The sequence below is a fragment of the Schistocerca cancellata genome, chromosome 5 (assembly GCF_023864275.1).
Source record: "Schistocerca cancellata isolate TAMUIC-IGC-003103 chromosome 5, iqSchCanc2.1, whole genome shotgun sequence".
In the NCBI taxonomy this organism is placed as follows: Eukaryota; Metazoa; Arthropoda; class Insecta; order Orthoptera; family Acrididae; genus Schistocerca; species Schistocerca cancellata.
The window spans coordinates 458674536-458694282 of record NC_064630.1 but is presented as its reverse complement, the minus strand read 5'-3'; the positions used below and the strand labels follow the sequence as shown (position 1 = coordinate 458694282).

The 19747-nt window shown below is 39.3% G+C and overlaps 1 protein-coding gene across 1 annotated transcript in view; it reads right to left on the bottom strand.

Annotated features, from left to right (window-relative positions):
• The window catches only part of LOC126188600 (leucine-rich repeat-containing protein 74B-like), a 232494-nt gene extending 226705 nt beyond the window's left edge, over window positions 1-5789 (bottom strand). The window contains exon 1 of the mRNA XM_049930202.1: window positions 5660-5789. Within this exon, the coding sequence (XP_049786159.1) occupies window positions 5660-5789 (130 nt within the window). The remainder of the gene's footprint in view (window positions 1-5659) is intronic.
• Between the last annotated feature and the right edge of the window lie 13958 nt (window positions 5790-19747).

Below are 19747 nucleotides of genomic sequence, written 5' to 3'. Positions count from 1 at the left end.
GACCTGAGTTGAAACAAGGCCCTGGGAGTAGACAACATTCCTTTAGAACTACTGATGGCCTTGGGAGAACCAGTCCTGAAAAAACTTTGAGACAGGTGAAATACCCTCAGACTTCAAGAAGAATATAACAATTCCAATCCCAAAGAAAGCAGGTGTTGACAGATGTGAAAATTACTGAACTATCAGTTTAATAAGTCACAGCTGCAAAATACTAACATGAATTCTTTACAGACAAATGGAAAAACTGGTAGAAGCTGACCTTGGGGAAGATCAGTTTGGATTCCATGGAAATAGTCGAACACATGAGGCATTACTGACCTTACGACTTATCTTAGAAGAAAGATTAAGGAAAGGCAAACCTACATTTCTAGCATTTGTAGTCTTAGAGAAAGCTTTTGACAATGTTGATTGGAATACTCTCTTTCAAATTCTGAAGGTGGCAGGGGTAAAATACAGGGAGCAAAACGCTATTTACAATTTGTACAGAAACCATATGGCAGTTATAAGAGTCGAGGGGCATGAAAGGGAAGCAGGGGTTGGGAAGGGTGTGAGACAGGGTTTTAGCCTCTCACCAATGTTATTAAATCTGTTTATTGAGCAAGCAATAAAGGAAACAAAAGAAAAGTTCAGAGTAGGTATTAAAATCCATGGAGAAGAAATACAAACTTTGAGGTTCGCCGATGACATTGTAATTCTGTCAGAGACAGCAAAGGACTTGGAAGAGCAGTTGAACGAAATGGACAGTGGCTTGAAAGGAAGGCATAAGATGAACATCAACAAAAGCAAAATGAAGATCATGGAATGTAGTCGAATTAAGTTGGATGATGCTGAGGGAATTAGATTAAGAAATGAGACACTCAAAGTAGTAAAGGAGTTTTGCTATTTGGGGAGCAAAATAACTGATAATGGTTGAAGTAGAGAGGATATAAAATGTAGACTGGCAAAGGCAAGGAAAGCATTTCTGAAGAAGAGAAATTTGTTAACATCGAGTATATATTTTAATTGTCAGGAAGTCGTTTCTGAAAGTATTTGTATGGAGTGTAGCCATGTATGAAAGTGAAATGTGGATGATAAATAGTTTGGACAAGAAGAGAATAGAAGCTTTCAAAATGTGGTGCTACAGAAGAATGCTGTAGTTTGGATGGGTAGATCACATAACTAATGAGGAGGTATTGAATAGAATTGGGGAGAAGAGGAGTTTGTGGCACAACTTGACAAGAAGATGGGACCGGTTGGTAGGAATGTTCTGAGGCATCAAGGGATCACAAATTTATGATTGGAGGGCAGCATAGAGGGAGACCAAGAGATGAATATACTAAGCAGATTCAAAAGGATATAGGTTGCAGTAAGTACTGGGAGATGTAGAAGCTTGCTCAGGATAGAGTAGCTTGGAGAGCTGCATCAAACCAGTCTCAGGACTGTAGACCACAACAACAACAAGAACCAAATTCTTTCTGATGTCTTCTCAGTTGTTCATTTAAATTACGGGAGTAAAGCAGAATATAGAATGTATTTTGTCCTCCCTTATACAGGGTGTTACACAAAGGTATGGGTAAACTTTCAGGAAACATTCCTCACACACAAATAAAGAAAAGACGTTACGTGGACATGTGTCCGGAAACGCTTAATTTCCATATTAGAGCTCATTTTAGTTTCGTCAGTATGTACTGTACTTCCTCGATTCACAGCCAGTTGGCCCAATTGAAGGAAGGTAATGTTGACTTCGGTGCATGTGTTGACATGTGACTCATTGCTCTACAGTACTAGCATCAAGCTCATCAGTACATAGCATCAACAGGTTAGTGTTCATCACAAACGTGGTTTTGCAGTCAGTGCAATGTTTACAGATGCAGAGTTGGCAGATGCCCATTTGATGTATGGATTAGCATGGGGCAACAGCCGTGGCACGGTACGTTTGTATCGAGACAGATTTCCAGAACAAAGGTGTCCCGACAGGAAGACGTTCGAAGCAATTGATCGGCGTCTTAGGGAGCATGGAACATTCCAGCCTATGACTCGCAACTGGGGAAGACCTAGAATGACGAGGACACCTGCAATGGATGAAGAAATTCTTTGTGCAGTTGACAATAACCCTAATGTCAGCATCAGAGAAGTTGCTGCTGTACAAGGTTATGCTGACCACATCACTGTATGGAGAGTGCTACAGGAGAAACAGTTGTTTCCGTACCATGTACAGTGTGTGCAGGCACTATCAGCAGCTGATTGGCCTCCATGGGTACACTTCTTTGAGTGGTTCATCCAACAATGTGTCAATCCTCATTTCAGTGCAAATGTTCTCTTTATGGATGAGGTTTCATTCCAACGTGATCAAATTGTAAATTTTCACAATCAACATGTGTGGGCTGATGAGAATCCACACGCAATTGTGCAATTATGTCATCAACACAGATTTTCTGTGAACGTTTGGGCAGGCATTGTTGATGATGTCTTGATTGGGTCCCATGTTCTTCCACCTACGCTCAATGGAGCACGTTATCATGATTTCATACGGGATACTCTACCTGTGCTGCTAGAACATGTGCCTTTACAAGTATGACACAACATGTGGTTCATGCACGATGGAGCTCCTGCACATTTCAGTCGAAGTGTTTGTGCGCTTCTCAACAACAGATTTGGTTGCCGATGGATTGGTAGAGGCGGACCAATTCCATGGCCTCCTTGCTCTCCTGACCTCAACCCTCTTGACTTTCATTTATGGGGGAATTTGAAAGCTCTTGTTACGCAACCCCGGTACCAAATGTAGAGACTCTTTGTGCTCATATTGTGGATGGCTGTGATACAATACACCATTCTCCAGGGCTGCATCAGCACATCATGGATTCCATGCGATGGAGGGTGGATGCATGTATCCTCGATAACGTAGGTCATTTTGAACATTTCCTGTAACAAAGTGTTTGAAGTCATGCTGGTACATTCTGTTGCTGTGTGTTTCCATTCCATGATTAATGTGATTTGAAGAGAAGTAATAAAATGAGCTCTAACATGGAAAGTAAGCGTTTCTGGACACATGCCCACATAACATTTTCTTTCTTTGTGTTAGAGGAATGTTTCCTGAAAGTTTGGCTGTACCTTTTGAAACTCCCTGTATGTTACTTGAGAACAGAAACTTAGACCCACATTATCTGTTCCTTGGGGACCTGGAAAAATCATGAAAGGCTGCCTACAAGCTGTATTGGAGAAGGAACCGAGAAGGACATGTACAACAGTGACTCCTCCCCTTTCCCTTTTGATAATAGAGTATTATGAAAAACACCATACATAGTAATTTCTCACCCTCTATCTTAAATGTTATAGTGAAAGCAGTTTGTAAGGACACACCTGTGGTTGTGATTAAATGACTGAAAGCTGAAAAGTGAAATTTTTTGTGTGTTTCTCTTTCAGGTAAAGACTGAAAATTCTAAATGAAAAAATTAATTCTGTAATAATCAATAATTTTATTTCATGTTTTTATGTTATTTATGTGCATATTTGTAAAAATCCACTGCATTTTGTTTATATATATGGTTACTGTGTGGATGTAGTATTAAGGAAATTTTGCAAAAATTAATTTCATTTAAAAGAGATCTGCTATAGTAACATCACTTGTTTCTATTATTTAATGTTGATGAAAAATAATTTTTTTCATGAAAATACATAGGGGGCAAAACTAGCACTATATTATTGTGGGAGATACAGAGATGAGCAAGTGAGCTGGGACTTCCCCAGTTCACTACTACTGGTGCCACATCATCATAATGTACCTTTGAGTACTACTGTGTCATATCCAAAGAGTGAAATTAAAAATTAAAAAAACTTTTCCAAACTTTGTCAGTGTGTGCTTCGGTATATTAATGTTAACATTTTGAAGTCTCAGAATGATCTAATGCATATATTTCACTAAATACATTATTTTAAGAAGTTTGTAAATTTTTAAACAGCAGAGATAGTAATTATGCTTCTACCTGTGCCTAGGATGGTAGAGAGTAGAACATGGCAAGAGAGACATGGAGAAGAGACTCTTCACAATGAGATGTCAACCTGTATGCTATCAAAAGCGATTTTGGTAAGTAGGAAGCGAACTTGCAAGGATTGTACACCATCCTTGATCACTTTGATTTCACAGAAGTAACTGTTTGTGTGCCACCCATAATGTTGACAAAACCGTGTGACTTGTGGCAAGATTATTTTCCACTTTTAAGGCAGAAATTAACTTTAATGGCTAGAAGTCAGACCATTTTACTTGGAACTTCCCATAAAGGTTACTTCTGAACTGTTAATAGTGCTGCGATAGGAAAATTATTATTATAATTAATACGGATGTTATTTTATATTGTGCATGTGAACTTTTACTGAATATATCTATCAAGTAGAACTCAAAACTTTTATTTATAGTCATAGTTCTTGATCTCACTGAGTAAACAACAAGTAGAAACTTTTTTATTTTTCACTGAAGACAAGAATAATGTGGACTTGCAGACTAGAAATTATGGTCAGTATGTTCTCCTTCACTTTCTGGATGGCAGTAAAATTAGTTTTCAGGTTCTTGTAAGTTCTAACGATAATTTACACCCTGCCCCTCAATAGGGTTGGACAACAGCATAGTTCAGAAACCTGTTATGGAGGGTGAAGATGTCACATCACTTGGGCAGACCCACTGATGGAAGTGGTAACATGCAAGTGGCAGTAAGCAGAGCACAATAGTGCCCCTGGGGAGTTAATCTACTGTGGAGGTATCTTTGCACTTGTGCTGAGAATTGTTTTGTTCTCAGTAGTTGGCTGCCCACACTAGCCGTATGATGAGTATATTTTGGGTTTGGATGCTCAGCTTCCCATTGCTCATTCCACTCACAGGGTTCTTTCTCCAGTTGTTACCAAGTCATTGGCAGCCTGTAAAGCATCTGCGATGACCGTGTCAAGCAGTGTCATTGTCACGCCTTCTGTGGATACGTAAGTCACAATTGGAATCAGGCAACTTATGCAGACATTTGGATAAAATTGTATGATGGCATAGGCTAAACTGTAGGTCATGCAAGTGCCAGACATTGATTCACTTTTAGGATACTAGGAAAATGAAGTCAGTATATGAAGACTTTTTCTCATGTGTGTGTGGCTCACACCAAATAGAATTAACAGGGGGCACTGAATGTGTAGCAAGAAGGGCAATATGAATGGTCACAGGTTTTCTGACTTGTGAGAGAGCATCACAGAAATCCCAGAAAACTTGAATTGGCAGACACTTGAAGACAGTCAGCAAATATACAGCGAAAGACTACTTGTGAAGTTTCAAGATCCAGTATTAACTTAGGTATCTAGAAATATACTAAAAACCTCGTACTCCTCTCATAGATACCATAAAGACAAGATCAGAATAATTACAGCATGCACAGAGGTATTGAACAAGTATTTTGCCATGTACTCCATATATGAATAGACTAGGAAGAAACCATAATACATAACACAATGTGAAGTGCCCTCTGCCATGCACTTCACACTGCTTTGCAGGAATATGGATGTAGGTGTAAAATTTAATGTATGAAGGAGTACCAATGGTGACAAATCTAACAGCTATAATTATGATAATATAATTTTTATTCTGTAGTGATGCTTAGGTAAGAAAACTCTTAGTGTAGTACATATAATACTTCATGTTTTAACATACCAGTAGTGTTATGGAAAGCATTATCTATGCCTGGATCTTGCAAGTCTGGAAAAATGTAATCACGCTGTCCAACAACCACAACTTCTTCCTCTATTACAACTTCTTCTGTTTCACGTTCTAGGAGCTCCATGTGTCACAAGCGTAGAAAGGAAAGATACATCAAAACAGAACAAAATGAGTAAACTAATTGAAAATAATGGCTAATCATAATAGCCCACACTGAGTTACATTAAAAGATGCTGTAGTTATTGTAACTTATGGTTAGAAACTTATTAAGTTCTCATTATATTAATTAATCAATGAAAAGGCATAATCTTGGCACAACATTCACCTGCAAAAGATATTTCCGGTAAAATCAAACAATAGAAAATCCAGGATGGAATGTAACAATATTATGAAAAGGATAGCTGCTATTCACCATATAGCAGAGATGCTGAGTTGCAGACAGGCACAACAAATTACTGTTGGAAAGTGAGTGTTGACAAAGGTCTCATTGGCCAAAAGCTCACTTTTCATCAGTCTTTTTGTTGTGCCTATCTGTAACTCAACATCTCCACTATATGGTGAGTAGCAACTATCCTTTTCATATTGTTATATTTCAAGTGAATGTTTCAGGCTGTATTGTTGATAATGTACTATTTTAGCACATTGATTTTTTGCCAAGGAAACTGATAACTATGGGAATGAAGTTGGAACTTCATTTAATTGATGGAATCAGCATTCTTATGGCTAATGAGATTAGAATGCCTGCTGAGAATGAAGTATATTTATATACAGGGTACATAAAAGGACACTGATAGTTGTTAGTATTGTGTGTGGGATGACAAGCTGGCCATTTTTCAATAAGATATTTCTATCTGGAAAAGCCACAAGTGTAAAGTTGACTTATGAACTGCACCAATGGAATACTTAGTAATGTTGAAAGTGATATGAACTGATAATTTTTCAAGGCAGAACCCATGCCCATAAATTCATGGTTTGGGCACTGTGGGGCATCAAAGTTAGAGAACGGTGCAAATAAGATTATGGATTGGTGCTACTTACATTTTAATGAACTTACAAAGAGTGTCATGCCATGCAGCACATTACACATGGTGTTTCAAAATTTTGACCTCCATTTGATCGCAATGTGTACATGAGCAGTATGGACACTGCCACACATAATGAAAAAAGTGTGGCTATGCAGTTAGTATTTCATTCGAAGTATGGCTTTGTGTAATAAGATCCTCTTATGATGTTACAGGATCCAAATACAATTTAGTCTTCATAGTGCCCCACAAAGAATGGTCAAGATGTGTAAGATTGGGTGGCTGTGGTGACAGAGAATAGATCTGCCTCTATCAGTTCACTGATTAGTAAAAGTGGCATTCAGGTGGTGCTGCATGTTAGAATGAAAGTGAATAGGAGCTACATTATTTTGTAATCACATTAACTGATGAACTTTTAGTAGCAACTCATAAGAAAGGGTAGGAAGAACATCTCTGATCAAACATTATCCAGACCCATACATTCACAATGAAACTGTGTTAGCGAGTTCTAACCATTTGCATACAAGGATATTTGTCTGCCCAAATATGAGCATTATGCAAGTGCACAGTGCTGTCTCAAGTGAAAGTCATTTATCAATACACAGCTCCCAATTTGGGAATCATGGCTGTTAATATAATTGTATGGACTATACTCATCATACATGTTCCACACTACTGGTGCTTCAATTTTCTGCAGATGGCAAGGATGTAGCATTCATACAGAGGCAGTTCTCTACATGTCAGTATGAAAAGGTGCATTTTTGACATCTAATACTAGGCTGAAATTCACAATAATTGATACTGAATTGAGAAGACTTATGCATACAGGAAATTCATTAATACTACACAATACTACTGTATGTGCAGGAAAATATAACAAACACAGAAATATACTTTGCTGTATGTACATTGAAGAACTCTAAGTGGAAAATACAATACCCGAGTGCATCTTTCTTGCCACTAACTTTCTTCTCTCAACTGCTGCAAACATAAAATTGGTTTCTCTCTCAGGATACGTTTCCACATAAAATTGTGCAGCAACTCTGCCATTGTCATCAACTTACCAAAATTTGTGACCATATTGGGGTGTTATTAGTAGAGACGATGAAGCATGTTGTCTGGGATGGAGAGTCATTGACAAATGTAGAAGCAACTTCAGATGTACCACCGGAAAGTGAGTTAGAACCTTGCTGTTCATGTTGCATATTAATGAACTTGCAGGTAATATTAACAGCAACCACCAAAGGCCAGTCACAGGAGTTGGAGTCTTAGGGAGATGGGTGCAGAAGGAGCACAGGGTCTGACTACAATACTGCGGAGAGTTTGGGGGAGGGGAAGCTATTCTAGGTGTGGTGGGAAAAATGTCAGATGGAATGGACCTGATTTCATGGCATGTTTTTAGGAAGTCATGGTCTTAGCTACACAAGTCAGATCTTGATAAGTTTTCAAAGTCATATGCAATGCTACAACATGAATGAATCACATCTGGAATGCATCGGACAAATAACTAAGTGTAATAATTTGTAGCGACATGAAACAGAACAATCACATAGATACAGTCATAGTTAATGCAGGTGGAAGATTTTGGTTTACTAAGAAAATATGATCAGTCATTGTGCAAAGGAGAGAGTGTGGAACCCATACAAAGTAGGGCTGACAAGGGATACTGAATGTAAAGAAAGAATGACAGTACAAATGGTCACAGGTTCGTTTAGCCCATGAGAGATTGTGAAGGAGGTGCTGGAGAAACTGAACTGGCTAATGCTTAAAAACAGATGCAAACTATCCCATGAAAGTCTGCTACAAAGTTTCAAGAACTAGCTTTAAGTGAGAAATGTAGAAAATGGTACCATTCCCCATGTATTGTTCCTCTAGGGATCATGAAAACAAGATCTTTCTTCTCACAATCTGTATGTGAAAGCAGTAGGTAAAACTCCTAATGAATGGTACATTTAGAATTACCCTCTGCTATGGATTCCACAGCCATCTGCAGAGTCTAAATGTAGATATAAAGTTTGTGATTTGTGTACTAGAATATATCATAATGCTACCCATAATTTTATTGAATGGTGTACAACACAACTATTTATGATTAGAAGAAAATGAATATGGGTTTGGAAGTGCTGTTAGGTGTGCAGACTGTGAAATGACCCTACAATGGTGGGTAGTAGGTTGTATAATTACTTAGGCAACCAAACACACTGACACCTATGTTCTCAAACTTTGACATTTTTCAGTATTGAAACCACTTTTCTGGACAAGAGTTCCCACTTGAAATATGACCATTTTACCACAGTTCACAAAAAACCAAGCATTGCCAATGTTTTCCTTACATACTGGCATTTAAGTGGTAAACCTATGTCGAAGGTAACAAAGTTAAATCTTTCTCCCATATGTTCATTCATTGCTTCATTCATCATGTTATATTGATAATTTCATGAAGGATAACCTTTGGGGTTGTGGGACAAGTGAAATTACACGTTAACAGGAGAAACAGCCATTGCATGCTATTTTCAACTAGTGTACTAGCAGCTAATTAAAATTAGTGCTAATGAGCTCACACTGTCCAGATGGATCACAAACTGACTTGGAGCAGACACATTGAACAATTATGTATCATAATATCAAGAACAGTCTTTTTGTTAAACAAATTAAAAATCTGATGTCAAAAAGGGCACAATCATTGATTTTTAGCCAAGGGTGGAAGCATTTCTGAAACAGTTTGTAAACTGTTCATGTGCCACTGTGGGTAAAGTATATTGTGCACGGCAGAATGGCACTGTCCAAAACAGGCACCGAGGTAACTGTGGAGCACCACATGCTATAGGTGACAGGGGTGACTGATGATTAGATTAGAGATTAGATTAGATTATCAAAATATCCACGGGTATGCCGCCGGTCTATAGTGTCCAACACTATAGACACCGGGTCGGAACTGTGTTTTGTCCTCCAAATAAAACTCGTGCACTGGTGGGGAGCGCCAAAGATGACCTCGGTTTGAGGAAGGCCGGCGTGTACCAGATTCCGTGTCAATGTGGCAAGTCGTATATTGGTCAGACGATGCCTACCGTCGAGGATCGATGCCGTGAACACCAGAGGCACACTCGACTGATGTATCCGAGCAAGTCGGCGGTCGCTGAACATTGTTTGTCGGAAAATCACGCCATGGAGTATGACCGCACGAGGATTCTGGTACAGACGTCGAGATACTGGGACAGCGTTGTTAGAGAGGCCATCGAAATTCGCACCAATGACGACCTCATAAACCGGGACTGTGGCTATAATCTTAGCAAGGCTTGGGAACCAGCGATCGGGTTAATCAAGAGTAAATCGAGCAGACGTATAGTTGTGACGACCACGGCGGACAGAGCCATCACACCGACGTCATCTCAGACGCCGTCGCAATCTGTTCCACCGCGCGACCGTGGCGCTGGGCGCGGACGGCGGAGGGAGCGCGCCGCGGGCGGAGGGTATTTAAATCGGCCGCCGCCGCGACCAAACCCAGTTCCCTCTGAGCAGCCATAGCGTACGGATCTCCGTGCCGGCACGTTCACAGGAGCTCAGTCCGTCAGTTCACCTGATGATGGCGACATGTTTGATCGCCGAAATATTGTGCCCGTTGGACACTATAGACCGGCAGCATACCCGTGGATATTTTGATTATCAAATACGCCGGGAGAAACTCAAGAATAGATTAGATTAGATTAAATTAATACTAGTTCCATGGATCATGAATACAATATTTCGTAATGATGTGGAATGAGTCAAATTTTCCAATACATGACATAATTAAGTTAATTTAACAACAACATAATTAAGTTAATACAACAACTTTTTTATTTTTTTGTTTTTTAATTTTTTATAATTTTTTTGTTTTTTTTCTTTTTTTTTTTTCTTAATTTATATCTAAAAATTCCTCTATGGAGTAGAAGGAGTTGTTATTCAGAAATTCTTTTAATTTCTTCTTAAATACTTGTTGGTTATCTGTCAGACTTTTGATACTATTTGGTAAGTGACCAAAGGCTTTAGTGGCAGTATAATTCACCCCTTTCTGTGCCAAAGTTAGATTTAATCTTGAATAGTGAAGATCATCCTTTCTCCTAGTATTGTAGTTATGCACACTGCTATTACTTTTGAATTGGGTTTGGTTGTTAATAACAAATTTCATAAGAGAGTATATATACTGAGAAGCTACTGTGAATATCCCTAGATCCTTAAATAAATGTCTGCAGGATGATCTTGGGTGGACTCCAGCTATTATGGCGCGCAGACCGGAAGCGCTGCTAGACCCCTACAGCGGCCTTATCAGTACCGATTACGCAACCGCAACTTGATTTTCCAGCAACACGGTGCTAGTAATACTAGGCACCATGTCCCCACGGCTGCCTCGCTCAGCGGCTAAGTCCCACTCAAGGTTATGTGCCTTACACAGCGACACATAGTCAAAACACACAGCAGCACCGTGTTGCTGGAAAATCAAGTTGCGGTTGCGTAATCGGTACTGATAAGGCCGCTGCAGGGGTCTAGCAGCACTTCCGGTCTGCACGCCAGTCGCTCCGCTGCCGCCGAGCAGTGAGGATGTCTGCTGCTTCTTAAGAGAGGCACTTGTAGCGCTTGGCTTAAAAGATAAAACACCAAGAAGAATCGCTTCTCGGCTTTTGGCAAGATCAATGTGTAGTAGTAAGTATTAAATCATAAAATACGCTTTTGTGCAATAAAACTTTATTCCTCAGTGATGAATTACCCCAAAATATGATGCCATATGCAAGCAATGAGTGAAAATAGGCGTAGTAAGCTAATTTACTAAGATGTTTATCACCAAAATTTGCAATGACCCTTACTGCATAAGTAGCTGAACTCAAACGTTTCAGCAGATCATCAATGTGTTTCTTCCAATTTAATCTCTCATCAATGGACACACCTAAAAATTTTGAATATTCTACCTTAGCTATATGCTTCTGATTAAGGTCTATATTTATTAATGGCGTCATACCATTTACTGTACGGAACTGTATGTACTGTGTCTTATCAAAATTCAGTGAGAGTCCATTTACAAGGAACCACTTAGTAATTTTCTGAAAGACATTATTGACAATTTCATCAGTTAATTCTTGTTTGTCAGGTGTGATTACTATACTTGTATCATCAGCAAAGAGAACTAACTTTGCCTCTTCATGAATATAGAATAGCAAGTCATTAATATATATTAAGAACAACAAAGTACCCAAGACCGACCCTTGTGGAACCCCATTCTTTATAGTTCCCCAATTTGAGGAATGTGCTGATCTTTGCATATTATGAGAACTGCTTATTTCAACTTTCTGCACTCTTCCAGTTAGGTACAAATTAAACCATTTGTGCACTGTCCCACTCATGCCACAATACTTGAGTTTGTCTAGCAGAATTTCATGATTTACACAATCAAAAGCCTTTGAGAGATCACAAAAAAGCCCAATGGGTGGTGTTCGGTTATTTAGATCATTCAGAATTTGATTGGTGAAAACATATATGGCATTTTCCGTTGAAAAACATTTCTGGAAACCAAACTGACATTTTGTTCGTACTTCATTTTTACAGATATGTGAAGCTACTCTTGGAGCTACTCTTGAATGGCTGATGGCTGTGGAGATGTGTATGGGTGAATAGGTGTGCAACTGTTGAGCAACTGACTACCCAGATAAACCAAGGTGCTACCAACAGTGTCTCCTTAATGACCATTTACCAAATGTTGCTGCTTATGTGCCTGTCCACCAGGCACCTGTTTCATACACTCATGCTGACTGATGTTCATCAGCAATGAGAAATCAGAAATGATACCACAACTATCGTAATGGTTCAGGCCAGAGGAGGGAGCATTACAGACTGGGGAATGTTTTTGTGGCATTCCCTTGGTGATTGTGCCTTTCTGGAAGGCACAATGGATCAACACAAGTATGCATCTATCCTTTGGAACCATGCAGTTTGTTTTTCCTTTGGTGTGATGGCATCTAACAGCAGGACAATATATTGTATCATGCAGTTCATATTGTACATGCATGGTTTGAGGAGTGCCAGGATGAGTTTACTGTACTCCTCTGGCCCCCAAGCCGCCCCCCCCCCCCCCAACCAACACCCCACCAACACAATTTAAAACCAATTGAGAAGCTGTGGTGGACCTCAACTGGGTTGTTCGCACCTTGGATCCTCAGCCAAGAAAACTAATGCAGGTGGCTATAGTTCTGGAGTTGGCATGGCTCCACATCCCTGTTGGTACTTTCCAGAAGCTCACTGACTCTCCTCCTGCAAGTCTGCACCACAAAAGTTGTTCATTCGAGATGTTTTATAGGTGGTCTCATTCATGAGACTGCACCATGAAAATTCACTATTAATATTAACCAATGATACCAATATTTAGTGTTTATATAAGCACCTAAGCGTAAGAATTCCAAGGTCCCTAAGAGACTCTTGGAAGGTTTGGATTATGAGCTTTACATAATATTCTTACTTCAACCACAGCAGAATAAATACCTTTTGACTATAGCTACATTCTCTCAGAAAATTATGACATAGTATAGTTTTGAATGAAAGTATGCTAACAGTTTACTATGCAGGACAACACAAACAAAGAGTTAAGTATGTGCAAACTAAATCTGAACTGAGTGTTTTGGCTGACTTATTCTCTTCATGATGTCCCTTGATTTGTTACTGTCAATGGGTTTCTTACATAGAGTATATTATGTATTGTGTGCCCATTGACAACTACTTCTAGTAGCTTTAAATCATCTTTCTTTGTCTGGAACAGTATAATATGAATTATTAATGTCATATGAAAGTTTAGGTAGAATGTAAATACTTTTGAATTAAAGGAGACTACTCACTGAAAATCAGAACTGTTGAGTTGTCAATAGGCACTCTCTCTCTCTCTCTCTTTCTCTCTCTCTCTCTCTCTCTCTCTCTCTCTCTCTCTCTCTCTCTCTCACACACACACACACACACACACACACACACACACACACCTGCAGCTGACACTGTTAGTCCAGCCAGCACCATGTACAGGCATAGGTGTGTATGCATGCATGCACATTAGTGTGTGTCTTTTCTATGCGTATTTTACTCCACCTCATGAAAGAATTACCCTAAAAACTAGCAATTTTTCTTTCTTTTTGTGGGTGCTTGTTGACAACTAAATTTTTGTGCTTTTTAGTGAGTGGTCTCTTTTAATCCAAAAGTATTTCCATAATATCAGTTATTGCAGCATTAAGAGTTAAGAATGTCCTCTGAGCCAGTTCTAAGCCTCTTCCACTATTCTCACCAATGTGTTTGATATGAATATGTTTATGATCTTAATTGACATGGTTTCATGATCCACAAACACCATAGTTTCTGTAGTGTCCTTCAATGTTTTTGGTAAATACATCAACAAAAACCATCAATGTTTGAATATATAATATGGTATGAATTAAACAATGGAAAATCCAGGGTGGAATGTAACAATATTAGAGAAGGAAAGTTGCTACTCACCATATAGTGGAGATGCTAAGTCATGATAGGCACAACAAAAAGTTTCACACAATTACAGTTTTTGGCCATTAAGGCCTTTGTCAGCAATAGACACACATACACACATCATGCATACACACACACTCACGCAAACACAACTTGCACAGTTGTCTGAGGCTGCCAACATGTATGCAAGTTTCATTTGCACGTGTATGTGTGTGTGTGTGTGTGTGTGTGTGTGTGTGTGTGTGTGTGGGTGTGTGCAACTCAGCATCTCCACTACATGGTGAATAGCAACTTTCCTTTTCTAATATTGTTATAATATGGTATGGATAGATAAAAAATCTACTCATAAAGTGGCAGGAGGAGAAAACACATATAAAAGATATGTAAATGCACAAGGTTTTGGAGTCAGTAGCACCTTCTTGTGGCAGACCAGCTGAAGAGAAAGGATGAGGAAAGAAGGAAAAGAAAAGCAAGGTTTACGAAATAGGGAGAGTTATGGAAAAGTCACCCTGACCTCCAGGTCAGGGGAACTTACTGTATGAGATGAGAAGAGAAGACTAATTGTTGGTGCCTGCACCATATCAGATTTGAAAACATCAGAACTTAAAGGTGGAAAATATGGTATTAAACAAGACAGGTTATTGAAGAAGCATTGGACAAGAGTCAATAACAGCAGAGAATTAAGTTTATTTTACCTGGTATACAGGTAAGGGTAGCAGGGAAAATAAACAGCTCAGAAAATAAAAGATGTAGAAAAATAAAAGGGAGTGAAGAACATTTATAGTTACTGAAAAGAGATTCTGAGACCATAGAAATTAAGGTAAATTTAGGCCAGATGGGTGGTGAGAGCACACATGTGTTTAATGACAGTTACCACTTGCAAAATTCTGAGACATGAGTGTCAAGAAGGAGAATTGAGAAGCCACCTGTGATAAAACAGGCACTGAGGCCATGACTGTCATCTTGTAAAGTGTACTCTGTAACAGGATATTGTGTGTTAACAGTATACACCCTCTGTCTATAATCATTCATCCTAACTAATATCTTGGTGGTAGATGTACCAATACAGAAGGATGAACAGTGTTTACACAACGACTGCTACATGACATATTCTATCAAAAGGAGAGCCACCTATGGAACAAAACTTGTCATGTACCACCAGTTATGTAAACACGTTTTAACCTTTACATGGGTATGACTACCACCAAGTTATCAGCTAGGATGTATTGGCACAGGCAAAAGGCTGCACAGGGTAGCCGTGAGGTCTGAGGTGTCTAGTCACAGTTTGTGCGCCTCACCCCATCACAGGTTCGAGTCCTCCCTTGGGCATGGGTGTGTGTGTGTGTGTGTGTGTGTGTGTGTGTGTGTGTGTTGTCCTTAGTGCAAGTTAATTTAAGTTAGATTAAGTAGTGCGTAAGCCTAGGGACTGATGACCTCAGCATTTTGGTCCCATAGTCCTTACTACAAATTTCCAATTTCCACAGGCAAAGGATGTATACTGGTAACATCCAATACCTTGTTGCAGAGCACACTCTACAACAGGACAGTCATGGCCTTGGTGCCTGTTTCACCACATGTACCATCTGGATTCTCCCTCCCAATACCTGTTTCTCAGAATTTTGCAGATGGTGACTGGTTTTATTACATGTGCTTTGTTCTTGCCACCCACCTGACCTAAATTCACATGAATTTCTTTTCAGTAGCTATACCTTTTCTTCACTCCTTTTCTTTCTATACCTATAGAATACCATGGGGGGACACATCCACTGCTGCTGCAAGAGACAAAACAAGGGCGTATGTTGTTAAACAAAGTGGCTCCTTCAAGCAATTTTTTAAAGCCTGAGAAGCTTTTTGACAGCACATTGAGCATTAAAAACATATGCCTTGATGTCATACCTGATTCAGTAGCTGAGAGAGTTCTCCTAAGTTTTTGGTGAATTGGCTATAATAGTTGATCTTACCCAGAAACACTTTAAAGTTGATGAAATTTAGTGGGGGCTGCATTTTATTGACCACTGCAACATAATCCATTATTTCCTGTCCATATTCTGAGAGTTAAACCATAAATATGACAAGGAATGTTGAATGAAAGAACACTTCTGCATGTTGCAATTAAGTTCTGTTGTTGGTAATGTCTGGAACAGTAGCTTGAGATTGTGATGATCAGTGTCTGGAGTTGCACCTGTGACCAATGCATCACACTTGGGAAATCCCTATAGTAATTGATCTATAAAACAATGAAATATGGCAGGGGCTGAAGTGATTCAGAAAGGTAAACACTTATAATGGCAAAAGCTATATGGTATTTTTAGGACTAAGTCTTGATACTGCATAGAAGGAGATTAGAAAATATGCCTCTATGAGACCAATTTTACTGAATAAAGTGGTGTGGCTTAACTTCATAAAGAGTCTATCAGGGGTCAGTAGAGGATAGTAACACTTCAGCTTGTGTGTTATTGTTACTTTGAAATTACCACAACATCTCATGGTGTCTCTGGGTTTATGCAATGTTACTGGGGAGGAGACAACTGACTACAGGGAATGGGCATTAATGTGTCTTCATGAGTGAGCCTATCCATCTCTATTTTGAGGACATTCTTAAGTGCCAAGGGCACCAGGCATGCTTTGATAAAATTCTGGGGCACCATTGCTTTTAAGAATGATGTGAGCTTCAAAATCAGTTTTCTTCCCTTGTCCACATAAGATAATTTGGACATATTTATCAGAGAGTTTTTAAGGTGACACAAAGCCTGGATACCATGCACTGTTTCATGAACCGTAAATCCAAAAGCATGGAAAATGTCTATTCCAGTAACACTATTGACTTTGGGGTAAGCTATCTCCAGAAAATTTACAGGATGAGTAACTTTTTTGTAGGTAAATAAAACCGGAAACTTTCCTAGCACAGAAAGGTGATGATGTCCAAATTCCCATTACCCGCAACAGCAAAAATCCTAAAATTAAGTAAGTAGATTGGTTTAGCAATGACAGAGGTCTGCTGTCAAAAAGTAACCTCACAGAGTGTTTGTCAATGATCATGTCCAAGAAGATTTGCTGGGCTGGACTTTGAGAAGTCAGCACTTCCATAGAATGCTCACTCATTGATTCACTTCCATAGGTTGGGGTATATCTGCACTGGAATTGCTATAACATATCTCTTGCATGTTCCTTTTTTGTCACACCTGTGACATGTTGCCTGCCAATCGGAGCATGAACTGTGTGCATGACAAGAGAAACAATGTTTACGGCTGGACAACAGTGTAGCTGCTGGTGCTGCCGGTCACCACTGGTGTCCTTACCACAAAATCTCATGGTGTCTCTGGGTTTATGCAATGTTACTGGGGAGGAGACAACTGACTACAGGGAATGGGCATTAATGTGTCTTCATGAGTGAGCCTATCCATCTCTATTTTGAGGACATTCTTAAGTGCCAAGGGCACCAGGCATGCTTTGATAAAATTCTGGGGCACCGTTGCTTTTAAGAATGATGTGAGCTTCAAAATCAATTTTCTTCCCTTGTCCACATAAGATAATTTGGACATATTTATCAGAGAGTTTTTAAGGTGACACAAAGCCTGGATACCATGCACTGTTTCATGAACCGTAAATCCAAAAGCATGGAAAATGTCTATTCCAGTAACACTATTGACTTTGATGAGATTGTCTGGACTGTGGAGCAGGTGGAGACCTACAAGAGGTGATGTGATATGTAAACAGTGCCAAAGAGTTGACTCCTGTGACATCTTCTTCCATCAGAGACAAATTATAGGTTACATGACCTGCTTCAGGGGATTTAGCTATCTGCATAGTTTATATCAGATATAGAACTAATTTTCTTAACATGTGAGTCCTCACTTCCAGGTCAAGTGTAAGCTTCACTATAATGTCACTGATATGAGTCTCTGTGTAGTCCATCGCAGACAAACTTTTAAAATGCTGTAGCTGTTGTGGTCTTCAGTTCAGAGACTGGTTTGATGCAGCTCTCCATGCTACTCTATCCTGTGCAAGCTTCTTCATCTCCTGGTACCTACTGCAACCTACATCCTTCTGAATCTGTTTAGTGTATTCATCTCTTGGTCTCCCTCCATGATTTTTACCCTTCACACTGCCCTCCAATACTAAATTGGTGAACCCTTGATGCCTCAGAATATGCCCTACCAACCTATCCCTTCTTCTAGTCAAGTTGTGCCACAAATTTCTCTTCTCTTCAATTCTTTTCAATACCTCCTCATTAGTTATGTGATCTACCCATCTAATCTTCAGCATTCTTCTGTAGCACCACATTTCGAAAGCTTCTATTCTTTTCTTGTCTAAACTATTTATCGTCCATGTTTCACTTCCATACATGGCTACACTCCACACAAATACTTTCAGAAACGACTTCCTGAAACTTAAATCTATACTCAATGTTAACAAATTTCTCTTCTTCAGAAACACTTTCCTTGCCATTGCCTTCTCCTTTTTATATCCTCTCTACTTCAACCATCATCAGTTATTTTTCTCCTCAAATAGCAAAACTCATTTACTACTTTAATCATCTCATTTCCTAATCAAATTCTTGCAGCATCACCCGATTTAATTCGACTACACTCCATGATCCTCATTTTGCTTTTGTTGATGTTCATCTTATATCCTCCTTTCAAGACACTGTCCATTCTGTTCAGCTGCTCTTCCAGGTCCTTTGCTGTCTCTGTCAGAATTACAATGTCATCAGCGAACCTCAAAATTTTTATTTCTTCTCCGTGGATTTTAATTCCTACTCCAAATTTTTCTTTTGTTTCCTTTACTGCTTGCTCAATATACAGATTGAATAACATCGGGGAGAGGCTACAACCATGTCTCACTCCCTTCCCAATCACTGCTTCGCTTTCATGCCCCTCAACTCTTATAACTGCCATCTGGTTTCTGTACAAATTGTAAATAGCCTTTCGCTCCCTGTATTTTAGCCATGCCACCTTCAGAATTTGAAAGAGAGTATTCCAGTCAACATTGTCAAAAGCTTTCTCTAAGTCTACAAATGCTAGATACGTAGGTTTGCCTTTCCTTAATCTATTTTCTAAGATAAGTCGTAAGGTCAGTACTGCCTCAAATGTTCCAACATTTATACAGAATCCAAACTGATCATCCCCGAGGTCGGCTTCTAACAATTTTTCCATTTGTCTGTAAAGAATTCATGTTAGTATTTTGCAGCCATGGCTTATTAAACTGATAGTTCAGTAATTTTCACATCTGTCAACACCTGCTTTCTTTGGGATTGGGATTATTATATTCTTTTTGAAGTCTGAGGGTATTTTGCCTGTCTCATACATCTTGCTCACTAGATGGTAGAGTTTTGTTAGGACTGGCTCTCCCAAGGCTGTCAGTAGTTCTAAAGGAATGTTGTCTACTCCCAGGGCCTTGTTTCGACTTAGGTATTTCAGTGCTCTGTCATACTCTTCACACAGTATCATATCTCCTATTTCATCTTTGTCTACATTCTCTTCCATTTCTATAATATTGTCCTCAAGTACATCACCCTTGTATAGACCATCTATATACTCCTTCCACCTTCCTGCTTTCCCTTCTTTGCTTAGAA